The sequence below is a fragment of the Taurulus bubalis genome (genome assembly GCF_910589615.1).
Source record: "Taurulus bubalis genome assembly, chromosome: 1".
Taxonomy (NCBI): Eukaryota; Metazoa; Chordata; class Actinopteri; order Perciformes; family Cottidae; genus Taurulus; species Taurulus bubalis.
Window position 1 is genome coordinate 10,007,867 of NC_136589.1, and position 12,929 is coordinate 10,020,795.

The 12,929-nt window shown below is 41.3% G+C and overlaps 1 protein-coding gene across 1 annotated transcript; it reads left to right on the plus strand.

The window, feature by feature from the left end:
• Positions 1-1,033: 1,033 nt before the first annotated feature.
• On the plus strand, positions 1,034-12,929 carry lclat1 (lysocardiolipin acyltransferase 1). Its single transcript, XM_079224814.1, has 6 exons — positions 1,034-1,211; positions 6,334-6,501; positions 6,945-7,143; positions 7,843-7,989; positions 9,449-9,565; positions 10,507-12,929. The coding sequence occupies exons 2-6, from the start codon at positions 6,334-6,336 to the stop codon at positions 11,031-11,033; spliced, it is 1,158 nt and encodes a 385-aa protein (XP_079080940.1). The 5' UTR covers positions 1,034-1,211; the 3' UTR covers positions 11,034-12,929.

The following is a 12,929-nucleotide window of genomic DNA, read 5'->3' on the forward strand; positions in this document are numbered from 1 at the left end:
TGTATGTCTATGCAAAGGTTACATTTTCAGAAATTAAGTAGGCTTGATAGCCAAGAAAATGCAACCTAAATGTAGAGTCTGTTGAAACAATGTGAAGCATTCTGGGTATTTACTCTTAAACACTCCAACCAAGGGGCATGACAAATTTACTTTTCAGTGTGTTGTAAACTATCCATCTTTCTTGTTAAGATGTATTAATAGAAGAAGAAGAAGAAGAAGAAGAAGAAGAAGAAGAAGAAGAAGAAGAAGACGAAGACGAAGAAGAAGTGTGTATTGTTACCTGATTATATATTATAAATCAACTGCATTAAGGTGGGATTGCCAACTTAATCTCTATGTCTAGGTAACATTTTAAGGAACTTGCTCTTAAGTATTGCCATGTTATGCTATATTCTAAATCATGATAGGCCTTAATACAACTGATGTTATTATAAGCAAATAATATGCCAATAATAATACAAGACTCACATGGCCATGTTCCTGTGTAATGAGCACTTTATGTACAGTTTACTGATAATACTTTGGTTGAAGTGCACGACTTTTATTTATGATGGAGTATTTTTACATTGTGGTATTACAATTTACGTTAAATTAAGAGATATGAATAGGCCTACTTCCACCACCGCTGGAACTTGTACTATAGCAAGTCTACCTCTCTTCCTTTGCACCTCCTACAAATACCTTGAGCGTAGGTAGATTGATTGCTGCTTAAAATATAACCGTTACCAACAACAATAGTCAACTATCAACATGTGAAATCTTCATAGCAATCATAGCATCACATTTTGCTCCACATGCAGTGTCTGAGGGGTTACTGTCGCCTCCTCGACGAAACGTAGCTCGCAGGAACAGCACCCCCTGTCGATGTCTGGGTGCAAGGACAGGTGAGAGGTAAACAAGTTGAAAGGTCGTGTTAGCAAAACGGTAAGGCGGCTACACATTTGCTGCAGTCATACGAAGTAAAGGCAATTCAAGAAAGCGAGTCTGCCGGGTGTAAAGAACTCGCAAGAAACGTATTGGTTGGGGAACAGTCTCAACAGACTAGTAGCGCTGAGAAGCCTCGCTTTGCTCGTTAGCTAACGTTCGCGAGCTGCTAGCTGGCTTGCTTAACTTGCTATGTCGCAACCAGGTGCTTGGACTTACTGGAGCTAACAGAGCTAGCTCACCTAGCAAACTGCCATTAACTTTGATTCTGGAGGAAAACAAGAAAGGTGTGTATGCTGTCGCCCTATAGTGTGAAATGTATATTAAACAGTAGTTGATGCATGAATCAGCCCTGTTAAAATGAGCAGATTAACGATGGCTAACGAGAGCTAGCTTGTGTTTCACGTCTTGGGCAATTAGCATGCACGCTGTTGTTTGTCAGGCTGCTCGTGAATCTGACAGCAGGGCATCTTCTCTCAGTAACGTGGTGGACGGCACAACCTCCGGTAGAGTGGTACCGATGAAGTGTCCTTATTGTTACTTAGTCAACGTATTGTTGACGTATTGTGCGGCCACTAAAGCGCACACACTATCGGAAACTATCCGATCAGCCATCTATTGCGACGCCCTGCAGCCTTCTTGCCATTGTTTATCTTAAGTTATAGGGTTGTCACTTATTTGCATGTCAGGCTCTGGTTAAGTAATTATTTACTAAGCGACATGCTAACCAAAGGGATTATTATTTACAGACAGCACATCTAGTTTCGCCCTGTTACGTGTCAATTTAACGTCGTTTTTCTGGTTTAAATCGTGTGACGTTTGTGCCTCCACTTTGGGATTGTGGAAAATATGTGCACGTTAGATAATTAGCGGGTTTTATTGGTCTTGATTTAATTGCGTACACGAGGCTGGTTTAGTCCACGTTTCCAAATGCGGGTTATGATCTAATATCTGAAAGTACCCAGCGTTATTGAATTAATCAATGTGGCAGATTGGGAAGGTCCATGAAGCAGTGGCTCCTAACCAGTTCAGAAATGTATACTCAGAGACTATCAAAAGTGAGTCTTAATTAATCAAAATGTGTTCCTGATTTAATCTAAAAGTGGTTGGACACTCAAGGACAGTTTGTATTGATAAGTTCCTCCAGAAAACCAGATAGTCCAATTTGATGATGACATTATCAATTCATCCTGTTAAATCCTCTGTATTTCATCCAGTTCTCCGTAGAGGTTGTTCAAATGTCCCGGCTCACTTTGACCTCCAGTTGTTCAGTTGAAAAAGGATGAGTCCTTATTGTTTTGTGTTTTATTCCTCCTCTCAATACTGCTTCCTTTTCCATCCATACAGTGCAAGAGCCAGGGTCTTGATGGCTGCAGATTGAGTTTGGTTGCCATGTCAGATATTTCCTAGTAATTTCCCTTATTTGTTGTTTTGCCATTTAGGCTGTCCACTTGTCAAAGGATCTCAAAAATGTATGTACAGATTTTTTTTAGTTTGGTAGATATTGAGGCAATTTATTATATACACATACTTATAATGTGAATACATAATTTCCATTTCTCATATGAGTGATTGGGACAATGTTTTCATTTCTTTTTTTCTCTCCAAGTGCCGTCTAGGTTGTTAAGTAGACCTGCACTTTAATTAATTTTCAGCATAATCTTTCATTCTTTCCCTCACTCTCTCTTGCTCTATGTCTCTGTTAACACACACACACACACACACACACACACACACACACACACACACACACACACACACACCTTTAGCTCATTGTTTAGCCCAGACGTGCTTGACCTCTTCACTCTGTTCTTCTCTGTTGGGATGTCTGGTCTTGGCTTAAAGTAAGGAATGCAAAGTGATTGCCAGAGAATTCCGACTTGGACTATGAGGAGTATGCTTTGCATTGCATGTTGTGCTGTGTTTGGGGGAAGTGCTTTCAGGTTCATTGCTATCTTGCTTAAATAATTGTCCAACCAGCCCAAATGGATGGGACTAAATCAAACCACAAGTGGTACTTGTTTGGAGTCTGGAAACGAAAGCGTTTCCATGGATGCCTTCAATAAATATTGTTTTGTCCCAGGTGTCCACGCCGAGTGGAAGAAAAACATGTTTATTTAACACAAACAAATGTCCATAGTTCCATTCCCTTTTCACATTGCAGGCTGCAGGTGTGTCATGCCTTCTTGCTGCATGTATGATTAGGCTTGTCTGCTTGTTCCATGAGCCACCCAAGGGTGTGCTTTCAGTGTGTGTGGGGACAAAGCCTAATTGTGCTGAGCGAGCATGTGTTCTCACCTCTCTCATGCCTCACAATTTTCCGTTGTTAAAACCATTAACCCATAAACCCTTATTGCCAGTATAATCATGCACGCAAACACACTTGCATCTTTTTAAATGCACCTTCAGCCAATTTGGTTGCTGCTGTGAGACTTGCTGTGTCATGGTGCTGCAGAGGGTGTGAACAAGGGCAAGATGATGGGAGTGTTGGGGCAGGTTGTTCAATCTAACAGCTTCATAACAATAATTGAGGTGGAAAGTGTGAGCCGCAGTTCATGGAAGGGAAGAAAACACCTGCTGGATGAAATGGCTCCCCGTAGCACCAGCTCAGGCTCCCTGGCCTAAATCAAATTAAGAATTACTGTATCTTCACTTTTAACCTTTTATCTCTGAGGACATTCTAATGTACTTGCTTTAGTGCTTAGTTTAATTTGAGTTAATCTTATTGAGTGGTTAGGTTGTTTAAAATAAGATTGCATTATTTTCTGAACATGCACACAGTTGTCAGCAATATTCTGCTTCTCATTTAATCACACAAACTAGATCGAGATACAACTTGCATGAATAGACACTTTTACTATTTTTCAGTTTATTTACTCAATAACTCAATTTACGCACATCAAAACATTTTACATTTAATTGTCTTCCTCAGGGGCAATTTAACTTGGTTCTTGAGGCTGTTATTCATCCACTAGCTCCAGTTTTTAATATTTTGGTTTGGCTACATGGAAGTAGTATCTTTGGGCACTTTGCGACTTGGACTTTGGCCTTTTTTTAAAGGTCATGCACACCAACAAAGGTGTTTTTAATTATTCTAGTAACTGGGTTTGGTGGGGCCATACTAGGACTTTCATGAGCTCACCAAAGTCTGTGCGCTGATAAGGTACAACTTAACAGGTGCAACAAAATAAGCAGGAGAGAGAATCAAGCACACCGCCCTTAGAAGAGGTCTAATAATGCAAAATAATTGAAAACACCTGTGTGTATGTGCCATACATAGGTCATGTTCCACAAGTTTTACATTACCATTGGAAGCTGAAGTGGTCACCACTGATGTCATTGAAATGACAAGGGATTGCTTGGCATGTCCAGATGAGCCCCTTTAAACTTATCTGATATGTCATGGACAACTGAAGGTCTTGTTACCTGGTTTTGAATTGCAGAAGGCTCAGTGCACTTCCCTCAGGGAGCTACTAACCATGTAGCATTGCTGCCATGGTGCAGCTACTCTTGAGAACATGCTTAACTATTCTTATTCATTCTACTTAAATGGTTTCAATTTACGTTCATCTAGCATTGGTGCCTATGCTGATTATTTATTTTTTAAATTCAAACCAGTTGCCACAAGCCACAATTGCCAATTGTAATTAGTACCTTTTTTTTTTTTTAAAGTACTTTTTTTTTTTTTTGTGTGTAATTTATTTTTGTAATTGATTCCACTCCTAATATTAGGGTGGATGGCGCTCAGAGATAATTGCCATAGCATCAGGTGCATTCAATTAATTTATTAAATACATATTTATTTATTTATTTATGGAAGAATATCTAAATGTTGTCCTGCTTTTTAATCTGCAATATTTACTACAAACCCACAGACATTGAAGGTATAGCCAACATGGTGTAACAAATATAGTTCAGAGCAGTGCAATACAATGGTATGGCAAAATCTCTGATTCACATTTATCCTATATTGTCTTATGGTTTCATGCTATCATCAAGATTTGCTATCACCACATCTTTAGTGGCTATAGCTGGGATATGTTTTATATTAGGAACGTTAGGAAATATTCCTCAAAGTTAAAATGCCACTGAACAGCCACACTTGATTTACTGACCATGCACCCAGGATTTGTCACCCACAGTCAGAAAGGTTCCCCTATTTACATTCCACACTAGGTATGTCTGCCCTGGTTGTTCCACTGTTTGTGGGAAATCATATCAGAAGAACAACAGAACAGCATTCTTTGCTCTTGATGAGACTATTGATAATCCCAATTGTTGAGCTGCTCCACTTCAACTACTTTCCATAGTGGAAATCCAAGTCAGGAATTATTTCCATGAATGTCATCATTTCTTTTCTTCATAATACAACAACGTGAGCTCAGAGTAGGGCTGCAACAACAAATCGATAAAAATCGATTATCAAAAGTGTTGGCAACGAATTTCATCATCGATTCGTTGTGTCGCGCGATTATTACGCCAAGCAATAAATCGCGGAGAAAAAAAAAAGAGCGGAGCAGAGCAACTGGCTGGCCAGCTTTTCTGAGATTGGAGTGAGACACGAGAAAAGCTGAGGTCGTGATCTTCTCAAAAATAGAAGATCTTTGACGAGTCGAGTCTTGGCCAATCAGCGTCTTCATGTTCCTCAAACTTGTTTTTAATGGAAGCTACTAGTCAGCTTGCTGTCACGTTAGCTAACGTGTTTGGGTTGTGTATTGTCGTTAAAGTTATGTTCCGTTACAGTTCAGTCTTGCTTGTAAAAAAACGTAACGTGATGAAACATGCCGTCACCCCCCGGTCTGGTTCAGTTCATGCTGTCACTCGTTAACGTTAAACCGGCTCACCGGCGGATCTGGCTGCAGGTTTGTTTTTTTTTTACTCAAAGTAGAATGAAGCAAATCACGTAGTTGGGCGTGACGTCGTGGTCATACGAGACCCAGAATGAAAGAGTTTAAGGAAGAGGACGCTCTATATGTAGCAGCACAGCTTCCCTCTGTCCCAGTATTTCATACATATTGATAAAGCAACATATGCTAAATGCAGCCTCTGGAGAGATCAATTACAGTAAAAAGGGCTCACATTTGGCAGATGTAAAGCATACATGTGTATGTTTTTAGTGTTAGTCCATTTTATTGTTTTAATTAACAGCTCAGGGATGTTCAAGGTGCAACCTGTTTGTGCACTTTCTGAAGATGTTTTGCACTGTCACTTCTGTTTTTGAATAAAGGGTTGGAAATGAATGCTTTTTTGATAATTTTTTTTTGTTATCCGATTCATCGATTAATCGAAAAAATAATCAACCGATTAATCGATTATTAAAATAATCGTTAGTTGCAGCCCTAGCTCAGACTTTTGACTGCTTGTGAACTTAGATTCAGGTTAACCTTGTCTCCCTCATTCTCCCCACAGATGGCTGTGTCGGTGCGAGGCCTGTACTTTGTGGTGACCCTGTTTCTGGGTAGTTTCTTTGGAAGTGTCTTCATGCTGGGTCCAATGCTGCCGCTCATGCTGCTGTCTCCTGCGTGGTACCGCTGGATCACTGATCGCATCGTCGCTACCTGGCTCACCCTGCCTGTGGTGTGTACACCATCTTATTCTTTACCTAGCCCACTAATGTGCTAAGTTATCTGTGTTTGACACAGTCATGGTAGTCTGTTTCATCGCAGTGTTATTCTTGCCGCCCTATGTGATCAGATGTGATTTATTTTTTAGCATAAGTACACTTCATCCATTTAGATTGCCCTTGAGAACAATTATCCAAAACTTGTTTATAGTGACCACATAAATTGAAGTCATTAGTAATTTATTTTCATCTCACTTTCGCCTCTTAAATCTATCTTACCACCTTTCCTCTTCCCAGTCCATCCTCTCTCCCTCTACATCCTTTTTCATGAATCATTTGTATCTCCCCTTGATCCTCTACCTCTCCATTTTGCTCTCTCTTCCTGCCCTTTCCATTCTTCCCCCTCTTGTGCTTCTTCTTCATCCTCCCTCTATCCCGGCGTCTCTCCCCTCTGTAGTCGTTGCTGGAACTGGTATTTGGGGTGAAGGTGGTGATAACAGGTGATGGCTTCATTCCGGGTGAGCGAAGTGTGATCATCATGAACCACCGCACCCGACTGGACTGGATGTTTCTTTGGTGTTGTCTGCTCAGGTACAGCTACCTTCGTCTGGAGAAGATCTGCCTCAAAGCTGCCCTGAAGGCCGTGCCTGGCTTTGGTGGGTATTCAGCTGGTGCCCTGGCCTTTCCTGTACACACCTCTGCATACCATAATATAATTTAAGATTTACAAAGCACTTCTTCAATAACATCATTGCAAATAAGTTAATGGAGGAGAATCTAAATACAAGAGATGAACAATATAATGCAAAAATATATATTATTTATCCTACCCTCAATGATATGAATGGGGTGGACAAAATAATAGCAACAACTATCAGAATAACACAATGCAACGTAGCCTCCGAAATGACCACAGTTAAATCAACACCCCTTTTAAAATCGTTTCAACAAAGACCGAACATTATAACCTTCACAAAGGTTGGATTTATTGCAGGACTGTTATATTAAACCTCTTCCAAACATACAGCGAGCGAGCACACTGGCAGATGGAGCATGACAAAATTGTCAAATTTGTTTATTCATAACTAATGTAATTTGTAATCATTTTCTTAGCATAGTTACAGCTGACTGGAGGGAAAACAGAAATGTCAGACTGTTTTAGTTTCAGCTAAATTTGAGGTAGCATTACATCAAATAAGTAAAGTAAGAAGTCCTGTGAGAAGATGCTGGTTTGACAAACCTGATATCCTTACGAAGTATATGACAAATAATGGGTGGGAAAATCATTCTGGGAAACATAGACCCTGCCTGCTTTGAAAACAGTAAGATATGTGTGTATATATATTATTTTCCAGGCTGGGCGATGCAGATGGCCTGCTTTGTCTTCATTCATCGTCATTGGGAGGAGGACAAGAAGCACGTTGCGAACATGCTGGACTACTTCTGCGACATCAGAGAGCCCCTGCAGCTGCTACTGTTCCCGGAGGGCACAGACCTCACCGGTAATAAAAATTTACAATGCAATACTCATCCATTCAGGGGACCATTTGCCTATATTTCAGTTGTTCTTCTCAGAATATGTTCCCCGCCAACCAGACACCTGTCTCACACCTTTGCACCGACACTGTTATGCAAACACGGTTTCCAAGTGATAAGGCATAGCAAAATCCCTCGACACACATCCCATACAGTCATTTCTGCAATGCTCTGATCTCTCAATGCAAGCACCAGTGACACTTGTGTCTAAAGCCCTTTCAGACCACCACTAAGCCAATCAAAGTCCCGAGTAGCTTTTCCCAGGGAAGCTTAACTTCCCTTTACATGGCATGATGTCATGAGGGGTCCGGTGAAGTTGCAGCATAATTGGCCAGCAGATTTAGGGCTTTAAAGATCACTTCACTTTCGGTGTTGCGCATGTCCCTGTACATGTGTGTCTGCCTGCGCACAAACGTCTGCATTTAAGCCTCTTAAACCTCAAGGCTTAATTGGATGCAAAAGGGGACGTATACAGCATGTTATGACGTCCTATGCGGAAGTTATCCTGTTCTTCACTCTTGGCATACATACAGACCTCCATCTACTAGTTTCGGAGTGCACTTACTGTAAGCCCCTCTAAAGATTTCCATGACCCCTTTTGAAGCATGTAGAGCTTGTGTGAATTGAATGGAAGATTGTTAAAGAATGACCAGTCACAGCTTTGAGCAGAGGCCTGATCACCATAAATCTGTCCATCGTCCTTTTGTCCTATTTGCCGTTCTGAAGGAGCAACTTATTACATAATATGACTAATGAATCATGATATAGTTTCCATGTCCCTGCAACACGTTCTTGAGGAATGTTAATAGATAATCATCTTTCCTGTGTTTATATCCCCTTGTGGTTTTTACAAATGTGTAAGCGTTTGTCACTGGTGGGTGTATTTTGTGAATGTGGTCATATCCTGGAACCAACATTATTGTTTGTTTTACTGCTACTTTTATGATCGCATACTGTTATTTTTTGCTATTGTATCTCTTGTCAGCCAAGTTTAACTTTTGGGGGATAATGATACCTTGTATGCATATATATTTAGTTAATATTTTCAAAAATATACTATTCATTCCACAATACAAATTAGATTGTAAGGCCACTCTGTATTTAAGCAGCTGTTAAGTACAAAGTCAAATTAATCCAAATAGATGCCTAATACTGCTGACTTGTTAAGAGTCATTAAAATGACCTTGGAATACCTTACATTGGATGCAATAATTTTACTGTTATTAGAAAATAGAATTACTTGATCAGTCTAATGCACATGAACAGGACATTTACAATAAAAAGAGTACAAAATGATATAAGGGTATCTTTCCTTACCTGCAAATAATATATTGTATACCCATAGTTGATTGCTCCCCATGATTTACAACATAATATGGGGATTTCAGTTGCCAGAGATTTATTGTGTATATTTGTCCCTTGCAGAAAACACAAGAGCAAAGAGTGATGTGTTCGCTGCCCAGAACAACCTGCCAAAATTTGAGTATGTGCTGCATCCCCGCAGCACTGGATTCACCTTCATTGTGGACAGACTACGGAAAGGTATTTATTTAGTGTGAAAATGATCCGCTTGTAATACAGAGGTTATTGTTAGTTGCCAGTCAAACAGCAGCATTTTTGTTGATTGGCATTATTTGGTCACAGTCATCACGATGGAAATATTTGATCAGCAAAACCGAGGGGAAATGACCTGCTATCATGATGATTGTAGTCAGTTTGCTGACACAGTTTGTTTGGGAGGAATCACACTTGTTATTCTTCAGTCTCAGGCCTGTGCTTCATCCTACTGCCAGCCTTTACAACACCACCCTAGAAAATCTCATGTTTCCCTATGAGCTAATTCTGGCAGTCCTCCAGAGTTCTTAAATACCACCTCTGGTCCTGCTGTCTCATCCACCACCTGCCCTGGATGCTGAACACGGCACTAACTCTCCACGCAGGTGTTGTGAATCAGTGTGATGTCATCAGACTTAGGTAATTCTCCTCTCCCCGTCTCTGTACTGCTGACATGCTCTGCATGTTGTCTTTGTCCGAGTCCACTGTGCCCCTCGCGGCTCTATTTTTACCGTGGTAGAGCTGAGCTGTACAGGAGCAGGCGCTGGCAGGTGTCATCCTGTCCACTTGATATTTCATTCAGCTCTATATGTGTGTTGTAAGGGCACTGCGGATCAGTGACGATGGTATAACACTCATGGTAGTTTTGAGGGCAGAGAGTGGATGAAGCTGTAAGCCTCGGGATAATTAGAGATACATGGGTAATGGAGCTCAGGGCTGGGATTTTGAAGGGTACATAAAACACTTCCAATAACCAGTATGAATGAGGGAAAGGGGATATTATTTAGTTTCCCTGCAGTGTTATGTCGGAAAGAGTGTAGTTCACAGTAAGCTGGGACTGTTTAGTGTTTTACTTTGTACTTTAGCAGTCTAGTTCATTAGACTAGTGTTGTTCCTCCAATCATTTAGAACTGCATCCCTTTTTCTAGGAGATAACCTGGATGCGGTCCATGATATTACAGTGGCATACCCCAAGAACATCCCTCAGACGGAACGCCACCTCATCTTGGGACATTTCCCCCATGAGATCCACTTCCACGTCCGCCGCTTCCCTGTGACTTCCCTGCCCGCCTCCTCCTCTGACCTGGAGTCTTGGTGTCGGGAGCGCTGGGCTGAGAAAGAAATCCGACTGCGAGACTTCTACTCAGGCCAGCACCGGGGGTTTGATAGAGACGGCGTTGTACTTGTGCCACCTTGTAAGACGGAGCTGCGAGTGTCTCTGATCAAAGCCGCCTCACTGCTGTACTGGAGCAGTTTCATTGCTCTGTGCTTCACCGGCCTGTGGCTGTGGGCTCCAGTCAGGCTCTACTTCCTGGTCATGGTTGGAGTGTTTATGGCCCAGCAGAAGTTGATTGGCGGGCTGGAGTTGCTGGAGTTGGCCTGCCATCGATACTGGAAGGCCATGGCTGCCGACGTGGATGAGAAGAGTAAGGTGCAAGATAGGAAGTTGCAGTGAGAATGGAAGACGAGGTTGACTGGACAATGATATGTTTCCACCTATGCTCAGTAAGGACACTGAGGACTCAGTTGTCTTGGCCTGTTCAGTCCAGAGGGCAAGAGGACCCTTATGAGGGACCCAATGCTCCATGCCTTAGAAAAGGGAGTAATGAGTTAACTTCCTTACGGTATGCATGGCTTCAGTGGAGAGCGCTTACCTTTCTGTCCAAGAAGAATAAGAGGAATGTTATTTACATTTATCTTTGTTGGATTTAAGGAATTCATCCACATACTGTGTACCTTGCTCTTTGTATGTCTCTCCTCAAATTAACTCTGTTGTTTAGCTTGCTCTTGGTGCATTTTATTAGTTTATGTTGTTGGTGTTTTATTGTAGGTGTTTGTTCAGAAGCTCTGTGTGGACATGCGTCATGAAACAATGCTGTTAGTATTCGTTATACTGTTGCCATGTCTTTGGAACTAGTTTTATTGTATGCTATGTTGCCCTTGGTTTTATATCCGTGTCATAAATTATGGAGCAGAGCCATAGTACAGACCACCTGTACATATGATGACTTGACTCTCACCAATATTCAAATCAGCACTGCAATTAGCAGGATTAGATTGACGGGACTAGTTAAATGAATCTGTTTCAATTAATAGTCTCTAACAAGGAAAGAAAAGGGTTGATGTAATTGCCAGATAATTACAAAGGAATATGCAGGTATATATGTGTACCATTGTTTACCTTTTTGGGGTCTAATTACCCTTTTCTACAAATTGGGGAATTAAGTTTTCCCTGTTAGTCATTATAGGTAACTTGTGTGATGATGTTTATTACTGTAAAGATCTTGAAACGTAATCTATGTTGTTCTCTTTGTTTGCTCAAGTAGCTTTTGCACTTAAAAGCCAAAGGTGAGAAAAGCAGGCGTGATGTAAAAAAAAAAAAAAGGAAGAAACCAAACGGAATGTAGTCTGTGTTAGGAAAGGGGACCATCGCCCACCACGGGCAAGGTTACCCACAGCTCCGCCGAGGTAACACTTGTAGTCATCAACTCATCAAGATCAAAGATCTGACGGATCTTATGACTGTAGAAGCAGATGAGCTTTGTGCCCTTTCTGGGAATGGAGAGATGCCTTTTAGAGGCAGGATGTGGGTGGAAGAATGTCCTGTTGGGACAACATTGCCCCTCCATGTGCAGGGTGGCATAGAGGACCAGACTTGGAGTGGAAAACTGGCCATGAAGTCAACCTAATCCAAAAAAGCCCTGTAATGCCCACCTCTGCCCGTGTCCCTCACTAGAGGGCTGGCATTGATGCGCCTGCTCAACTCAATTAGCAGATAACAGCTGAGAAAGCTATACTCCAATTGTGCCAAAAAAGGACAGAAATTGAAGCAAGTTTGGAGCGGTGCTTCAACCACACTTATAACCACTGACTCTCCTTGCCACTCGATACCATTTCAAACCATGTGAATTCTGGGAGTTCAGAAACATTTGCGTCTCAGACAGCACTTTCTGTAACACTGTGTTGTCTCGACGATCACTTCATCCCCGATTTGTGAGACAATTGTCTTTGACTGATGTATTTTTTTGTTTTTGTTTATATGAATCTGGAGCTCCTGTAGTTCATGTGTAAAGAGGCTGTTTCCAGTCACTGTGATCCAGCTGTGTTAACAATTGTACCATCAACATGTAGTAGTTTACCAGACATGGTACTATATCCTGTTTCATTAACCCTGAACCAGCCATAATCTCCACGTATTGCTCTGTAACCTGTGCCGTTTTCTGTTGCTCATTTTACAATCACTTGCTGATGCTGGACCTCTTCAATGTCACTGTCCTCAGGTAAACAAGGGTCATTCTCTCACAGGAGGAAAGCAAAAATTATATATATATATATATATATATATAGATAT